General features: G+C 40.4%; 1 protein-coding gene across 9 annotated transcripts in view; it reads left to right on the top strand.

The window, feature by feature from the left end:
* Window positions 1-4,006: 4,006 nt before the first annotated feature.
* The window catches only part of LOC111588659 (target of Nesh-SH3), a 32,257-nt gene continuing 17,507 nt past the window's right edge, over window positions 4,007-18,756 (top strand). For 3 of the 9 annotated variants that reach the window (XM_035943315.2, XM_035943316.2, XM_035943314.2), the window contains exons 1-9: window positions 4,007-4,362; window positions 12,252-12,431; window positions 12,582-12,650; window positions 12,733-12,865; window positions 14,355-14,545; window positions 15,297-15,340; window positions 16,108-16,156; window positions 17,283-17,348; window positions 17,551-17,628. In XM_035943315.2, the coding sequence (XP_035799208.2) occupies window positions 4,254-4,362; window positions 12,252-12,431; window positions 12,582-12,650; window positions 12,733-12,865; window positions 14,355-14,545; window positions 15,297-15,340; window positions 16,108-16,156; window positions 17,283-17,348; window positions 17,551-17,628 (919 nt within the window). In that variant the 5' untranslated portion in view covers window positions 4,007-4,253. The remainder of the gene's footprint in view (window positions 4,363-12,251; window positions 12,432-12,581; window positions 12,651-12,732; window positions 12,866-14,354; window positions 14,546-15,296; window positions 15,341-16,107; window positions 16,157-17,282; window positions 17,349-17,550; window positions 17,629-18,756) is intronic. The other 6 variants (XM_035943322.2, XM_035943321.2, XM_035943320.2 and 3 more) reach the window with 4 other exon arrangements.

Here is an 18,756-nt window from a genome sequence, read left to right as displayed (position 1 = left end):
AAGAGTAAAAAGAAATTAAATATTAAATGTCACCGTGTAAAGACCCTTTCATAGGGCCTTTTATGGTGTCAGACCTAGTCAGTAAGAGGCCAGCTATTTCTACAAGTAGATTCCAGAAGTGATATAAGCCAGCGTACCTTCAACAAGAACAGAAAGTTGGATGAAAAAGACCAGAGGAGGTTGTGGTGCTGCAGGAAAGTGACAGCAGGGGTGACAGGGTGAGCGAGGTGAAGAAGGGGGAGGCGCCTTTTTTGGAAAAGATAATTACAGAGAAGAGAGGGGAAAATATGGAAGAGTAAGAGAAGGTGAATTGAAGCATTACAGATGAAATAGAAAGGAATAATTTTGTAGGAATTATTGTGCTTTTGTTTACGCTACATTTACACTACTGTTCAAAAGTTTGGGGTCACTTAGAAATGTTGCTATTTTTGAGAAAGAAATGAAGATATTTCTTAAAGAAATATCGATTTCTATGCGTTGAGAGTTTTAAATCATTTAAAAGTGCTTGTTTAACCCTCCTGTTGTCGTCATTTACGGGCACCAAAGAGTATTGTTTCCTTGTCTGAAAAAAATTTTAAAAATCGGGGTAGGCGCTGCGCTGGGGGGGCGCTGGGGCTGGGGTGCAGCTTATAGGGGGGCTCCAAGCCAGACAGGTTGGGAACCACTGTTCTAGGGTATCTGAAACATAAAAAAATATACATTATACATTTTCCTATGTATGGGAACTTATGTCCCACCCTGTAGAATGATTACAACTGACAAACAGCCAAATAGACAAGATTACAAAGTAAAAGCATATAAACAATCAAGTCTACGTTACACTGGAACACAATTTGTTTTAAAAAGATGCAGAATAAACTTACGTAATACAGGCTTAAACAAGCGGTTCCTATACTCGTTTGCTTGTGACCAAAGCAGTGTCCAGTTGTTGTCATGTATTCCTTCTAATTTTCCAGCATTTTTCATTGCAATCACTGTGGCTATATTTAGTGTGTATATGAAAAGGCAGAGATTGGATAAAAGTGTGGAAATGTAGCAGAGTTCAGATTTTTTTGTAATTCTTGACACTTTAAGTGTCACTTTGAATTTATCCCAACGCCGGGGATGAAAACAAATGGACCAAATGACATATAATGCTAAATGCATGTAAAGTAGTTACTGTCTGTATGTCCGCTTTCACCAACTGCAAATATACAATAATGTGCCAGTTTTAGGAATCTAAATCAGCCAAAGCGACATTTTTTTGCACAACCAGAACTTTGGATATTTTGAGTCCATCTTCCTGATAATACATCCTGTACTTTCTACCGTTCGTATATCATGTCATCGTATTATGATGCAGTTTATGATTCATCTGTGTTTAATGGGTTCTGGCGTGATGAAGGCCGGAGTTCCACTGCAACAATCTGTTCAGGGGCTTCCTCGGGAGACACACCTCCTCTGGCGAGCAACATCATTTCCTGTCTCGTGTGATGACATGTGGGATGCAGTGAAATGCATCAGAGGGTGGGGATGTTAAAATAGACACACACACACACACACACACACACACACACACACACACACACATAAATACATGCACGTGCTAGCAGACATGTGTGAGCTTTGCACAAACACACACACTTCTTGTCCTTGAGGCCCAGTTTTGGCCGAGAGTCTTGGCTGACCACGATCACAACTGGCTCTCGGAAACATCCACACACACATCTGCACACAAGCGTATGCAAAAACTTCACTCGCTGCCTGTAAACAGTTTGACTTCAAAGAAAGCTCTTGATGCAACGCTGTCATCTTGTGCTTGTGATGCTCCAGAGAGTCATGTCTGAATGTGTGACACATGGTTGCAGAAGGCACTTTTTTTTGTCAGCTGGTCTGCACCGCACGTGATATTAATGTTTTTTAGACACTGGCAAAGAATTTATTTACAGATAGGATGATGAGAGAAATTGTTTCCATGGAATATAAATGCAGACGTACTTCGTAGGCTCATAACTTCTTTGGATGCACGCTGCTTTTATGACTGGTCCAATAATCCATCAAACTGTACAGACTGAAGTGTGTGTCTGTGTTTAGAACATGTTGTGGGGACTCAGATTGTGAAGCGTGTTATGGAGACCTGCTGCTGTTTTGTGACCAGAAGCTGATAATCCCTAGTTTAACAGTAAATGTCAGGGACAGACTTGGTTGAATTTAGGATCAGGTTGAAGTTTTTGATCATGATCCTGGAATTTTTGCCGTCAGTTGAGAGTCTTCACGTGTAAGATGTATTTGTGTGTGTTTGTCAAAGATGATAGAAGTGGGTACAAGGCCTCCAAGGCGTCTACTAATGCACATGATGGGATTGATCTTGTCATTTTAATGCTTTGTGACACTTGCATTTAGTAATTTTCAGTGTAATTAACTTCAGTTGTGTGTCATGTCACTGATGTTAGCTGTCATCTTTACACGAACACTGGTCCTTGTTATGTCATAGTCTGGTTTCAATCATATTCAGAATTAGGACTGAAGAATTTGGGGAAAAAAATCTAATTGTGATGTTTCTGGCAGATATTGTTATTTGATTTGTAATATAATTTGGTATAGTCAGACTTAAGTATTTAGTGCGTAACAGATTAAAACATGTGAAAGAGCATTACCACATGAGGGTGGCAGCAATAGCACAACATTCACACAGGAAGATGACATGAATTTGTAATCTGACATGCAGTTTAAATACTACAGGACTACAGAAGCCAGCATGAGTTCATCATGTTGAGGTGATTCAGACAGGTCAGAAAAGAGAAAGTGGTTAAGATGTCAAGGAGTCACCAACAATATCCTAGCACTTACACTGAGCAGCCAATAAATAGTGCTCTAGTAGTAGACCACTAAAACCATGGGTGAAGTGGATAACATTGGATATCTCATTCTGATAGCACCTGTCAAAGGGCTGGGATATATTAGGTTACATATATATTAGATGTTACTGTTGACGTTCTCCAAATCTTAACTGACTGAATATCTGTGAGACGTGGTGGAAAAACAAGTCCGATCTATACAGGTGACATCTGATAACTTACAAGACTTAACGAATCTGCTGCTGAAGTCTTATTGTCTGATCCCACAGGACACATCCAAAGTCTGTTCCTCAACGGGTCAGAACTGTTTTGACAGCAAGAACCTGCACAATATCAGGCAAGTGGCTGATTTCTATACATCCATACTGAAGCATTTTGCACCTCAGGATATTAACATTCATACTCAGTATGTAGCGGAAAGTAAAGGTGTGGAGGTCTGAAACAGGTCTCTGCAACAGGTCTACTGTTTATGCAGGTGACCAGTTTATTTTATGGATTCTCACATCTGTATTACCTCCAAGCTGGATCCTTAGCATTAGCTGAGTGTTTGAGCGGTCTAAGCGTATTTTGATCATCTTTTATTTGCCATCACATTTCCCTAACATTAGCCAGAACATAATTGGCATGCACAGGTATTGCAGAAAATTAGAATTTAAAAAATTGGCATTGGGGGAAAGAAAATACTGGGAAAGAATGCAATTCAGGGTTTTACACAATTGCTCAGTACTAACTCTTCATCTGGTGATAGGGTTGGTGCGCAGGTGATTAGAAACCTGAAAAATATTAGATCCATGAATATGGATAACCAGATTTCTCAGCTTTGGAATAAACATAATATCTGGATGATCAAACCTGGCATCTTAGTGAGCATGTAAACATTCTTAGTTTGAAACAAACAAAGAGAAAGAGAAGAATAATAAAAGGTCTTAAAAGGGCTTTGCAGATTAAAAGCAGGATTGGTAGAGACACCACACCAAGCAGGAAAAAATGAAAAGAAAAAAGAGGGTGGGAAGCTTGGAGAAAACTTTCTCTCTCTCTTTTTTTTTTAGAGAAACAGAGTGTGAGATGGAGGAGAGAATAAGGAGGGTGAGGAGGGTGAGGAGGGTGAGGAGAGTGGGTGTGTCTTGCTCTCTGTCCCCTCCCTCTGTCGTGGAGGTATAGATGGTGCAGGAGCAGCCTGCTGCATCCAGAGGTTCAGTCCAGTGAGCTGCACTAGTCCTGAGAGCCACCAGCTCAGAGAAGTAGTCCAGCCACTCCAGAAGCATCCAGCTGCAGCACACACTCCACTCAGCCTGTGTCCAAAGACAGCAACAGCATTTGTTTCTGTGACTCACTCCTGTTGAGATCTCTGAGCTCATTCAGATCACAGCTGCTTGTTTCACCTGAGACTCAGAGCTGAACGCAGCACAGACGATAATGATGATGAGGAGGCAGCGGCACTCGCACACCTTTCTGGTCCTTCTCCTCGTGCTCTTCATGGCTGGGATAGTTCTGTCTGGTCCATCCACTCCCCACAGGAGCAGAGGTAAGTCATAAATGCATTTGTGTTGTTTTCTACTAAGACATCCATATCAGGTGACACTATTGAAGGGATGCATTTTTCACATGCATGAATGCTTTGCTGTCACGGTCTTCTCTCCTCATAGGTGTCCCACCAAGGTTTAAAATCCACACAAGTGAACATCAGTATAACTGTCTTTCTGCCTTAGAGCTGTGATGGACTGATTACTTCTCCATGGTCTTTGTCTGTCTTCTGCCAAGTGCATGCTGGGACAGGCTTGGAAACACAATATGTCATAGTTAGTAAGATGGATACTTGTTTCAAGGACAGACCACAAGAGTAAGGACTTTGTAACAAGGCTGAGATAACCATTTACTGCAAATAATTCTGAGTGATGGATGCATTTAAAAGACTTATTTCTAATATAGTACAGCTGCAAATCTGGTTACAGAGCAAAACATGAACAGAAGTACCTGAGATATGCGGATCAAGGCATCATGTTTTGAGCTCAGGTTTCTTCCTCAGGTAGCTCCTTACTAACTGTATTTGACTCTGTTATCTGCCATCAGACTGTTACCACTGGAGGCAACCCTGATTACCACATTTGGCTTTAATGTAGCTCTGTCCCGTGTTTCCTGTCCAGGAGACGAAGCAAGTTCTGCCCTTCTGCTCTGGTACACAAGAGCACAAATACAGTAAAACTGTGTGTTCAAGGGAGTTGATCAAAGTTAGTTCCAAATGCTGATTTCATTTTGGATGATGTTCCAAGTTTTTTTTTAAAGAGCAGTTAACAAAACATTTAGGTCTTATATGGAGCTGACTGGTCTAAATTTAATCCATGTGGCTCGATGTTTGACAGTAGCTGAATGTCAGTGTTTGAGTTTTAGTTCTTTCATTAGTTCTGGGTATTCATATGTTTCATTACACAAAATTGTTCGTGTTTTTCTCCCTGCATTGAGTGGAAAAAAAACAGTAGCATGCTGGCCTCCCCTCAAACAAGGCAATTTAGTAAATTAGGTAAAGGATTTAAAAAGATTAACTTTCAGTAAGTGAATCTGATACCATCCTCTGATTCTGCAAAATGCTGCTGAACCCTGAAGCAGTCAAGAATCCACTGTCGGGCTTTCAAATTGCCTTGATTAGAAACTGTGTGAGCCTGTGGTTTATACACATTTCCCTGAAATGAGGTTAGCAGACAATGAAAGGTCATTTACTGCTCACAGGTTTTCATGAGAGTGTTTCCAGGTTGGGGTCAAAGATTAGTCTTATAGAACTGATGGGATGAGTTTCCTGGAGTCAAGCAGAGCATCTGAAGAGTTTAAAAGCTGACCTATTTCTTTCGTACAGTGCCTCAGGCAAAAGATTTGTTTTATTGTTTTAAACTTCTCACAGTACTCATTAATGGATTTTTATACAAACCATCTGAAAAGAGGCTTAAAAATTAAACACAGAATCAGATGTATAATTGCCCTCATTTAAAACCACACATGTCCAAAAATATGGAGATTATTGCTGCAGCGCCTTAATATTAACAAACAAAATGTACAAAAAAAAAATTAAAAAATACAATCCAGGTTGTTGTTTGGAGGGTTTCATCAATAGTTTAAAGATGACTGGTTCTGGAGGCCTCGAACTCATTATCCCTCATGCACTGTTTTCTTCTGCCACATAGGAAACCCCAAAACATACTTTCTTTATTACGTAGATTGTGATTTTCGCAACATTCTTGGAAAACATAACATTTTCCACAAATGCATTACATATTATCTCATCATCCAACAGGCATGTTGATGCACATACACACAGATACACACTCTGAGCATACAGTCAGAAATGGCTCTGTTGTCTAAGTTAAACTCGGGTGCCCTTTGAAGACTTGGATGGTAGTTGAAGTGATCTGAGGTGAGCAGACTGGAGTCAGCAGAAGGAGGTAAACTCAGTGGAAACGTCTGCTTCCAGTGCGTAACCTGCTGGCTGATGTTGGCTTTCAGACAAATCTCAGTGGGCAGCTTTGGCAGCAAGATGAAAGAAATGATGGTGTTTTTGCTTTGGGAAGAGAGTTAAATGTCTGTATCTCTGTTCTTCTTGGATCAAGGATGAAACATGTTATGGTCCACACTGTGTTTGCTTTCTTGTCTGAGTGATATTATAGCACAATACATAGGTGTCCATGTACTGTTAGGTAATCTGTGCTTTCCAAGGCTGTTAATTCTCATTTATGTGTGTTCTCGCTAACAGTTTCTCTATCTGTGTCTGAATAAGGTGAATGAAAGAGGACAATATATGGCCCACAAACTACTGCTCTTCCAGACCAAACATGGCCTCATGTCATGTACAGATTAATGAGAGGGAAATATGGCAGGAGAGAGGAAAGTAGAGAAGATTAGAGGACAAGGCAGATGAATTCAAAGCACTTTGGGATGTAAAAAGAGGATTGGGTTGATGGAAAGATGGCTGGTGACACATATAGGACGGCAGAGATTGAGTGAAGGAGGCGAAGGACGGGATGGAGCAGCGCTATAGGGAAAAGGGAAAACAGCTGTTGCTCCGTTGAATCTGACAGGGGGGGATATATGGTGTGAGAGCGGAGAGACCTGCATGGAAGCAGCCGAGGTGGGGGTAAAATGTGGGAGTACTATCCCAGACACAACTTTCTGCTGTTGGGCTGCAAGATGAGGCCTCCCGTAAGCCCAAGGGATGCGATTGTTCCAGAGGAGGATGGGATCAAAGAGGCTCCTGCAGGATTACAATAGATATTCAGTGGGCTGAGTTACACGGGTTTTGGGTTATTCCCATTAGAGCTAATATAGGTCAGTTCAGCTGTCGTTTGCTCACCAGCTAAATAATGTCAAGCCCTCGACACTCTGGCTGGCACGGGGCTCTGAGAGATTTTCACACTTCATTGCCTTAAATGAAGGCGACTGCTATACCAAGCACCATAAAACATCTATCTTTGTCCCTGCTAGGAGGCGAGCCAAGTCTCCTCTCCACCTCTTCGCTTCTAGGACAGAAACCTGAGAGGCCAAAATACTGCACACCAGAGCTGCTTAAAATCTATTTGGCAGAAAGGGTGACCTACAGCTATAGATGTGTCGAGCTGAGGGTAGTAGAACAATATATTGCACGAATATAATGGCCTCATTTGGTCAGGGTGGATGTTTAGTTGTTCCAACTCAAGACAAACTGACATCATTTTATTATTCTGCATCTCTTCCATCCACCAAAACTACTAAATTAATTTCCCCAAAGAGGGAAAAGTTCTTTTCCATTGCATGTTTTGAAAACAACTGGAAAAATAGACTCCGTCACAACATTTATTAAATTACCACCTCGCGTTTCGAAAACAAAACACACTTTGTAGCCCTTCTTTACTTTTTTTAAGGCTTTGCTTTTGGTATTTGTAGTTCATTCGTTCACACATCAGCGTGAGTGGAAAAGTCCTGTGATGATGTCAGTCTATTTATTCTCAGAGCATTTACTCCAGTGCATCTGAACCACAAGGCAGCTGCCATTGGTGGAAATCTGTGGTTTGATAATGTCAGGCAGTAAATCAGGACATTTTAAAGCCAAAACTGCACATACTGCACAGATGCGCGCCTTAGTAGTTATTTTCAAACACCAAACACATAAAAATATCATGTTGCATTGCAGCTGAAGTAAAGAGGAGCATGTTATACTGACAACCCCATTAACCTACTGCCTTTCCCGAAGGATCATCCATCACTGCCGCTGATCCAAGATAGCCGCTCTACTGAGCCAAGATTAAGTTTCCCATGTGAGAGTGTTTCTCTTTCTCTGGCCAGCAGGATTACATTCTTTGGGTATTAGTCCAAATCAGAATGAATGCAGTGGTGAAATGTTTATTGAATGTTGTGGCATTGTTTATTGCATAATCTGACGAGTTTACTGGCGGACTCCCAGTGTTATGATTGATTTTGTTCTTACGGTATTCTATGATGAATTGGCTGTGCTCTCTGGAGATGTATGTGGTGATAAACCACTCATATGGCACATGTGTTTGAATTGAAAGGATTAGTCTTCACTGTAGCATTTGCATTGTATTATATAATATAATATAACCACAGCTGGGAGTGGGAATGACATTTGTGAAGTGGACACCAAAATCTCTCTCCATCTCTCCCCAACATACAAATGAGGTTTACTACAACACAGATTGAGTGTGGGTAATATCATGGCATGGCAGGATTGTTTTTGTCATTTTTGAATTGATTTTTGCAGCTCTTGGTGTTTCCAGATGATAGATTGGTTAATGACATAGCCTGATTGTGAAACAATGAGCCCCTGGGCAGACATACATAACAAGGCCCTCAGATTGAAAGAGACAAAATGATTACAAATGATGCTGGAGAGAACGGCTCTTTGTGTTCATCTGTTTGTGGTCAATTTGCATGGTGCTTTATGTCTCTTCTTGGATGTTTTATGTCTCCTTTTGTGTTTCATTTCATGTATCTTTGTTGTTTGATCGGCTTTCCAATAAGAACCTCCCTCTGGTTCTGCCTGGTGGACCCCATTATCCATGGTTATTATGGGTAGAGTTGTGGATTTAATTACACTTAAATTACATTTCTTTTGGTGAGGTTGTAAATCTTTAGTGATCTCATGTGTTTGACAGGGTCAGACACCAACAGAGCTTGCCTCAGGAAGACTTTAAATCCATGAGCATTGTTTTTCACACATTTCCCCCACAACAATACTTTTAGCAGGTTTTCTTTTGGATAGCTAAATATCAACAGCTTTCCCTTGCATTGTCAGTGATTGATTATCAGGACTGAGACTGGATTTGTTCCTAAAGTGTAATTCATTTTGCTCTGGAAATGCTGATAAGTCTTAATGGTCCCTAAGTGGAGCGTGGGCCAAATGGCCGGGCTTTGGATGACTTGTCATGGGGCAGAGCCAGTGTTTGCTTGTATTGGAGTTTAAAACCTGCTGCCAGAAGTTTCCTAATGTTTCATGCGCTCCAAGCCCCTCTCCCCTGGAGCAAATCTCACTTGTGCTTTATCGGAAATATTGATGAGAGAATCAAAACAAATGCAGTTTTGATAGGAAACACATAGCTGGAAAACCATGAGGGTATTTTTCAAATCCAGGGCTTCCCCCTCTTTCACTGTCAGTGTCTGCTTTGGCGACTAGCAGCTGCTGGCAATTTTCCTCCTGCAAAGTTCCACTATTTCATTTAGCGCTGAAATATTAGCCAAGGACATGTGCTGTGGAGAGTATAGTGCAAGTCATAATCCAGGCAAGACGTCCATTGTTTCAAGCCTTATGAAGGGTGGAAGTTTAAGCCCCTGTAGACTCATTTGTATTTCTAGTTGACAATAAAAACATTAGAAAACAAAGGAGATGGATATATGATTGAATACGTCTTTCTATCACTACTGCTCACCATTTATCATCCGAGTCTGCCCTGGTGTGGTCATTGTTTTACTTGTGCACCAGCCAGATATCAGTTAAAGAGTCACACTCCTGGTGCAGCTGTACTCATCTCTGTTTTCTGCTGTTTATTAGCATGCCTATTATAAACAGGCTGATTGTTAGCATGCCCAGTTATTGGCTCGTCTTACAGGCTACGTGGCAGAGGCATGAAATGAAGAAACAAACCATTTTTCCACATATTGTGCTTGTAAAAATGGAGAATTGCTCGTCTGGTCACTTCATGATTATACAGACTGTCTACGTGCATTTATGAAAACAATCAGGGCAGGTTAGCAGTATTCTTCGCAATTTGCCACCCCCTCCTCTGTAAAACCTGTTTAGTTAGAAAAAAATATATATAAATTCAGACTCTGCTGAAAGTTTAATGTGTTGTGTGCCTCCTGTTGACGCAGATATCCCCACAGTTAAAACTTTGTCCTATTATACAGCATGTCTAAATGTAATGTGAGATTTGCCTGACTCAATGCACATCTCATCTAATAATTCTCGGGGGACCTTCAGACTTTATGCAGTGCCATACAGTTACCTAACAATAACATGTAGCTGTTCATCTTGGTCAGTTTTAGACACAGATCTTCATTAATTGGCCTTAATGTTCCCCTTAACCCTTGCACTCTTTGTGGCACCAGCAAACCTTAAACCTTCCAAAAATACCAGCAAATTAATTTAACTCTAAGAAAACAATATTGCTCTCTTCGATGTGCAAAAACAAAACATACTGGTTGCATAACTTATGTTTCTTTTACTCATGTAGCTATGCTTCCTTTTTGTTATTGTCTTGTGTTGGTACATCTGTTTTATTTTGTTTAGAAAGGACTTAATGCCACCGATATTACATTGGTGATCAGTCCCAGAGTTGTAGCAGTACACAGGAATCACTCATGGCAAGTTTGTTTTTACTGTACATGTGCATTTAAGAAAAAGAGAATTTAAAGAGGCAGAAAAAGATTTAAAGAACCACAGAGCAATATCAAAAAAGACCACTAAAACCCACTAATATAAACATAAACACTCTCAAAAACCAATTTTCTTTCTCTCGTTTGCCATCAGTGAGCCTTATGAGCCTCATTTTAATAAGCACTGTTACCAGTATTCACTGTAAATCTGGCTCTTGTTTTAGTCAAAGATGTATGATCAGCTCTAAAGTGGTCACTTACAGAAAGCATTACACTTTTGTTGAGTGTGTGCTGCTTTATGTTTTTGCCCAGTGTTTCGCCAAGACCAAGAGCTCAAATTAAGTCAAGTTTTGTTAGGTTGCCTTGACCAGTAAAAACAAGCTCATTTGTAACCTCTCTTGGTTCATTGCGACCCACCCTTTGGTGCCTATCCTCATCCAACATCTGTCCCCAGGCACTGCTGATTAATACTGTATTCTGGAGAAGTCACTTACAGCAGAAAAGTGATGTCAATGTGTGTGAGAGAGGGAAAATTCTGTGTGTGTGCATGTATTATCTCATACCCCCCTCCTTTTTTTTTTTCAAATTGGCACAAGCTCGATGATGCCTTGCTGAACTCACGTTTTAACAACACATGCTCGCTGATTTTGATTTACAATTTCTATTTTAAATGCCACATCTGAGCACAAACACATATCTTGCAGCCAAAACCACATCAGAGAAGCTGCAGTTTACGATGCTTGTAATTGGCAGATCCTTAAAGTTTGTATTCTCTATAAAAGTAATGGTAAATGGTCTGTATTTATATAGCGCTTTACTATACCCAAAGTGCTTTACATTATACATCACATTCACCCATTCACACACACAGATGGCGGAAGCTGCCATGCAAGGCGCTAACCACGACCCATCAGGAGCAGTTCAGGGTTCGGTGTCTTGCTCAGGGACACCTGGACATGAGCTCTCCAGGCCAGGGATTGAACCGGTAACAAGACGGCCACTCTACCCACTGAGCCATGCCGTCCTTATCGAGTTAGAAAGCACACAAAAAGTGTCGTAAAGTTCTTCTCCTAGAATTGTGCCCACTTAATAAAATCACCCTTGTTGGCTTACACTCCAGGAGAACTCACACCACCAGTGAGTCTGCTTTCACTGTGTGCACAGCTTAAGTGTGTGTGAGATGATGGAGAGCAGAAGTTTTGAATCTGGGAAGGTGTAGGTTGTTAAAATGAAAGCATTTATGTAACTCTGTAAACTCTCAAACTTTTTATTAGTCTGCTTTAAAAAAATAAGACTAATATGGAAAAAAGAAGTTTGAAGGTTGTAGATTTTATTTTCTGAGTTGATTTATCCTCAGTTTTTGTGATATGTTTTATTTGTGTATACATGCATGAAAAAAAACACATGCAAACTCAATTTAATGTCATGATGACCTACAGTCTAATCTTTAAATACTGTAAATGCATTGAACTTGCTTTTCTTCACGTTTGATGTTAGTGAAACTATAGCAAAGAATCCCTAAATAACGCGAAATGGATCTGTGATTTCTTCACATCTCCTCAGTGAGGCGCCAGAACATGAAGGTCCGCATCAACGCCACAGGGGACACCATTGTGATGAAGTTTGTGCGTCCCAACGCCGACACCAAGCTTGAGGGCTACATCCTCGGCTACGGCAGCAGCATGTTCTCCAAACAGTTCATCCAGCTGCCAGAGAACGGACAACCTTACGAGACTGAGTTCGGTAAGAAAGATTGGTAAAATTCAATGTAGACACTCTTACACTGTACATTTGAATTGTGTTTTGATAATTGTAGTCACTGCTGGAGGAGATGAGTATATCTGTGGAGACTGAGAGGACATATAGGTCTGAATTGAGGCTCTTTGTTTTTAGATGCTGAGCCCAAGTACCTCATAGCTGTCCAGCCCATCCCAACCAACGAAGTGAAAAAGCATTGCACAGGTGTGTTTGCCTAAAAGTGATAATCCGTTCCAGAAATGAAATATAAGCAAATTGTGAATAATTTTTTAAAATTTGTTTTCAGGTAAAGTGGAACTGCAGAAGCCTCTGCACTTGGTCATTGGATCGGTGACTCCCACCTCAGTTCTCCTGTCCTGGGGGACGCTGCTGAAAACCCCTTATGAAGGCAATATCATGAACGACTGTCTTGAGGATGGGTGAGTCGAGACGTTCACCCTTTTCAAAAACTTGGCTGACAGAGCAGGTGTTTAAAACAGACAGACCAAAGTTAAAGTTGGGGTTTCCCTTTTCTTTAGTGTGTTATGTAGCCTCTTGGTGCATGTTAAAGGTCTGCAAACATTTCAAAGTCCAAAGCCAACGTAAAGGAGCGTTACTCTCCCTCAGAAAACATTACTATTTATGTGTCACAAACAAAGGCTGAGCAGTTTTCTCACTGTTTGCTGTTATTCCCTCGGTGGAGCCACTCCTGATAGGGCTATATCCACACACATAGATCTAGAGTTACTGTAAGTAATCAGTGCTGCTTCTCTTTTGTCGATCCAAGTCACCAAGCAGAGTAGACTGAGCTTTTCAGGAGGAGGGCCTTGAAGAAATAAGAGCTAAAACTGGTGCTGCATAAATGTAAAGTTAAAAAAAAGATATTTTAAACATTAAAACATATAAGCATATTCTAGTAGACCCCAAAATACAATTATAAACCTGTACATGAGCATAATATGGGCTCTTCACTACTGATGAAGCAGCATTGTAGCTGCCAGTTGTATGGTACTGTTGCTACAGCTGACCTGGTGTTAAGAAGCAGGACAAACTACGGTAACTGACTTCCTGTTGATGTCAGAACACTGGCATGCACTCGTCCCTTTGACCTCACTCCCTTTCTCCCTGCTGCAGAGCAAAGACGCAGGAAGGGCTGGTACAGTAATGCACGTACCAACCTAATACTTTTTCAGCCTTTTCACTTCTTGTACCCTGGCTGTACAGCGGTTATCGTGAGCAGAGAAACAGATGGTTGGAATAGGACTTTCTCTTGCATACACACAGATACTCTGGTATAAGTGCATAAACAGCAAAGTCTCCCTGACGATCCAGAACAGCCTGTGCACACAGGTGTTTAGGAGAGAGTCCACCCACGCAACATACAAGACACAGATTCAACCTGATGAAAAATGCTTTAAAAAAAAAAAAAAAAGAGAACAACAAAAAAAACCTGCTCTGTCATTTGGAACAAATCTTTCCTTTGATTTAATTTAATTTTCATGTTTCAATGATGACGTCTGGAGTCTGCATGTAACCATAACATTCCCATTTCATGGAGAAATTTGCCTACATAATCGCATTAAAAAGCAGAGGAGGTTCTTCAAATACAAAAAGAATCACCTACGTAATAAGTGGCTTGTCACTTTTTCAGTTAATTGGGTTTGTGCTTCTGACAACATTGTCAGAAGCACTGCAGTACTGAAAAAGATGAAACAGTAACAGTTTCACTCTGAAGCACGAATGTCCCAAAAAATACCTTGAAACTTGAAGAGTCTGAACTTTTGAACCCTTTTGGATCATGAATGAAACATTAAGTCAATAACAGATCCAGATGCTTTTTTAATTTTCGCACTTCTGGTTGTCCTTTCACACGTGATTCTTAATAGAAACCGGCTTAACTGTTTCTGTTCTGCTCTGTCCTGGGTTCAGACACTACACTGTGCGGTATCGCGAGAGGAGCAGGAAGTGGAACTACCAGACCTGCCCGACAAGCGACACAGTCATTGACAATCTGAAGCCAAATACAGTCTATGAGTTTGGTGTCCAGCCTAACTCTAAGGATGGCACTGGACTATGGAGCAAGCCAGTCATTCACAACATCAGCACATCAGGCGTAGAAGGTACGTTTGGCTCATTTGTGGCCACTTGCTGCTGTGAATGGGGAGAATTGAAATAGCAGAGGGTGAACAAAGTAGTATCTCTAAATAAGGCCACACATATGTCAATATGATACAATACACAGGATGTACTTCTAGGAAAGTAAAGAATTAGCAGGTTTCATTTAGAAGGAAATGTCGTCATTTTTGTTCTTCTGTTTTGCAAAATAAATCAGCTGCTTGCAATTTGGTATTTAACAATTTTACCGTCTAAATGAAACACAGATTGACAATTTGTGGGAGAAAAGACGTCTTGCTACTTGGTAACTTCAAGCACAAAATCTTCTGGTTATCTGTGGACAAAGATAGTTTGCTTTTTTATGTTTTATTTAAAAAAAAAAAAAAAAACGTTGTTCTAAAGTTTCACTTCATGCTATTTTTTCTAGTTTGACACTAAAATGTTATGCATAGATAATGTAAAATGTAAATAGATAATGAGAAAAGCTAAATGTTCACCAGCTGTGTGGGACCATGGCAACATTATGTGCATATGCAGTATCACAAAAACCCTTAAATAGTGAGAAATGTGAGTGAATCAAAACCATCTTGTGGTTTACTGCTGTTAAGGCATCACTGAGGAGTCTTCACCCAGTCATCTTAGAGATTAAACACACCTTGAACAAGGCATCATTAAAATGTGGTAATATTTAGTTCCTTCACTTTGTGTTAGTTCCACTGAACTAATGTCATTTCTTTTCTTCTCTTGTGTTTCTAGAAAAGGCCATCAGGAAAATCTTTAAACGTCCCATCAGCCCTGTGGTATGTAATGGATACACACAATTTCTTAACAAAGCAAAACCATGAGATTTATAGATTTAGTTTTATTCTCCTTTTATTATATCAGGATGTGGATATGGGTGCCAATAGATATATATGCTAAATTAAAGGAGTGTATTAAACAAGTAATAATTGTCAGGCTGCACAGGTACACCTCCTTTCCTTAAAAAAACAACACAAATTGAGAAATGGGTGTGTTTTTGGAACTGGCAATCTGCTATAGAGTCTTCATTGTACACTTTGGTGAGCTTATGCTATTCTCAGGGTTGTTTGCCTCATTAATTTTCCATCCAACTGCTGAATGGAAACGGCATCAGTGCAGCCAGGACCAGCCAAGCCAAAGAGAGCAGTGAGCCGCTAGCTAACTTTTGGAGTGGAATAAAATATTGAAAAAAGGCAGATGAGTTGGAAGGACAAAGGAAGAGGGAGCAGTGCTGAAATGAGCTTAGAGAGGAAAGGTGGCACTGATTTTCTGACAGTACGAGGCTGCTCTTTCATGTGCCCCTGAAACCGACCTCATAAAACATCACAGCTGTTGAGATTTAGCTGTGAGATTTTCCCTTCCACAGGGAAACTTTGAATAACAAGCTTTTCAACAGGGACTTTACCAATTTGACACGGTGCAGAGAACCTAAGAGTTATGCAACACAGAGAAAGAGGCAGAGAACGCGATGACACTGAGGGCAAATGCTGATACTGTTGATCATTGCTAATATCTTCTCCTTGTCTTTTTTTCTTTCACCCTTCAGAAACCCTTAACCCCAGATTCCCACCCCTTCCCCTTTTCACCTCACCACGGTAAGCCCCAGAGACGTACTGTTTTTGATCTAACCCATTGAACCCTATTTAGTACAGTAGCAGAAGTTTTATAACACACCATAATGTATTCCTGCTCAGAAATATCTGTTTCAGTTCTCTTCACTGACCCCTGCTTTAAGACTCTGCACTGGGAATAATTTTAACTAGAGTTCTGATTTATTGTGTTGCAGGACCTCGTCATATCCAGTCTCGCTTTTTTTATTTCCAAGTTTTTGTTTTTCTGGTTTATTGCAGAAACCGAATGCAGTAAATCTGTTTTCAGTATGTGTGTCCGTGTCAGGCTTTGCACAGAGTATTATATTTACACACTATAACTGTATGAAGACAAGCATATTAATACAATAAATTCTGTGCAAAAGCTGCACATTGTACTTCATACAATGTGCAGTTTTCAACAGTACTTTGCAGGTAGGGTGTTTCAAGCATCTTGGAGAATTTGCCCCATTTTTTCTGTGGATGGTCTCAGTCTGTTCTGTCTCTTCTTGTAATCTCAGACTGATTCGATGATGATGATCAAGACTCTGTGGGGGCCACACCATTTATTTCAGGACACACTGTCATACTGCAGAATGAATTTAGGTCTGATCAGATGCCTCTTTTGATGGTACTGTGTGACATATAAGAATCTAAGCATCCAAGGTGCTGTGTACATATTCACAGTAAATCCCGCCCAGTCTAACAGGGTATATTTTGCATTATGAATCAACCTGATGTGTTAAAGGTTGGTCCTATTGATGAACCCACAGCCCTTGTTCCCTGACTCTTCAGTTCCCTTCAGCTCTGTGGATTCAATCTCTACCAACTCAGTGTTGACTTCACCGCTTTGCAATTATCAGCTTAAACTATTAATATTTCCTAAAACTCAGAGTTAAAATGAGAATGGACATTGAAAGGTTCGGATATTGAAAAACAACGTGGATAATAAACATTGTAAATGAAAATTTTGTTGATGAACACAATAAACAGCAGTAATGTGTTCCTCCAAAACACATTCACTGTGTAGGAAAATAGTTGCTTTACATAACTCTTTATTTTTTTCCCCAGGACTCTGAAGGCATCATAAGTTTTGACTCTTTGACTTTAATCTCTCCTTTGTCCTTGTCAGTACTCCATAACAGGACCCGGGGCAGACAGCCCCTCTCCAGGAACATAGCACCACAGACAACTCTTGGTAATGACCTTTCTGACATAAAACTGAGTTCAGAGGTCAGAAGGAACTCTGAACCTCATGTCTGACCCTTGTACCTAACTTCTCTCTCATTATCCTGCAGGAAAACTCACTGTTTACATACATCATTGAACTGTATACTTTCTACAAGACATACAGTAGTAACTTTTCTCTCAGGTCTACTAACCTACACTATATTTCTCAGCTCCAACCACAACTACTAGACAGGCATCTCTCTCGACCCCTGGACCCACACTTCCTGTGGTCAACAAACAGCCAATCGGTAAACAGCAAATCTTTTTGGAAAAACTTTGTGCCTCCTATTGTGCCTGTGCGTAATGATAAATTTGGCAGACTGTAATTGAGAGGCTGTCAATGCTTTACAGTGGCTTTTTTTAATAGCTGCATGGGCAAGAGTGGCATGCTGTGAGTGAGTACATTAGTTCAGACCTCCCTGTGGATCCCAGCTGATGCTGCCAGCTGTTTAGCTCTTAATGCGAGTAAGGTAGGTGATGTTAGCTGCATGGCATTTTAGCAAAACAACAAAGCTTGCAGGAATATTTCATGATATTCTCAAGGTTCTGTTATTTTTCAGTTATAATTACTTAGTTTGGATAGCTCTGCAGGACGTTACCTAGTTTTGTTGCAGGTTGTTCTGATGCATGTCTGAACTGATCTGCTTCCTTATGAGCTGGGTTCTGCTTAGTGTTTTCTCTTGTGGGTTCAGGGTGTGGAATCTATAAAACATCCTGAGACAAATCCACTTACTATTGGTACTATATAAATAACATTAAATTAAACTGAAAAGTTATGACTTCAATCTGAAATCATTTTGACAAACATGCCAATCAAAAATACTGTGGAGAATTAGTCCCGGAGAAAGCAATGGCTTTCAGCAAGCACTGAGAATGTCAGGAGGTGCTTTTTATTGCAGCTGAAATCATACCTCTCAAGTCATATCTCAAACATACCGACTGTATTTCCTAATTTTCCTCTGTTGCTTATTTTTTGCCATTTATGATTGATATTTATTTCAGGATTTACAATGTGATCATTTTAATGCTGTTTTTACTGATTACAAAACTGAGGCTTTTGCTTTCAATGCAGCACAGTTGATTGTATGAAATTTGCTTGACAAGGCTGCATGAACAGACTTTTCTCTCTCTCTCCAACAGGAACTTCAGCAGAATCTCTCTTATCTCCTTTTCCTCTACCTGAACTAAACTGTGCCCTGATCTCTCACATGCATCCCTTTAAAGAAATAGTTCATCCAAATGCAAGACGAAATCCCTGTTTATGATTGGATGGTGCCTAATTCGCTTAAAATTAACCAACAGACCCCTAAGCAGGGACATTTTAGTCATTACATGACCATGAAGTTGACCGGTATCCCGTGTTATCCACTGATTGA

The sequence above is a fragment of the Amphiprion ocellaris genome, chromosome 11, assembly GCF_022539595.1.
Source record: "Amphiprion ocellaris isolate individual 3 ecotype Okinawa chromosome 11, ASM2253959v1, whole genome shotgun sequence".
In the NCBI taxonomy this organism is placed as follows: domain Eukaryota; kingdom Metazoa; phylum Chordata; class Actinopteri; family Pomacentridae; genus Amphiprion; species Amphiprion ocellaris.
Note: the sequence above shows the minus strand (reverse complement) of the source record. Positions and strands in the feature narration are given on the sequence as shown.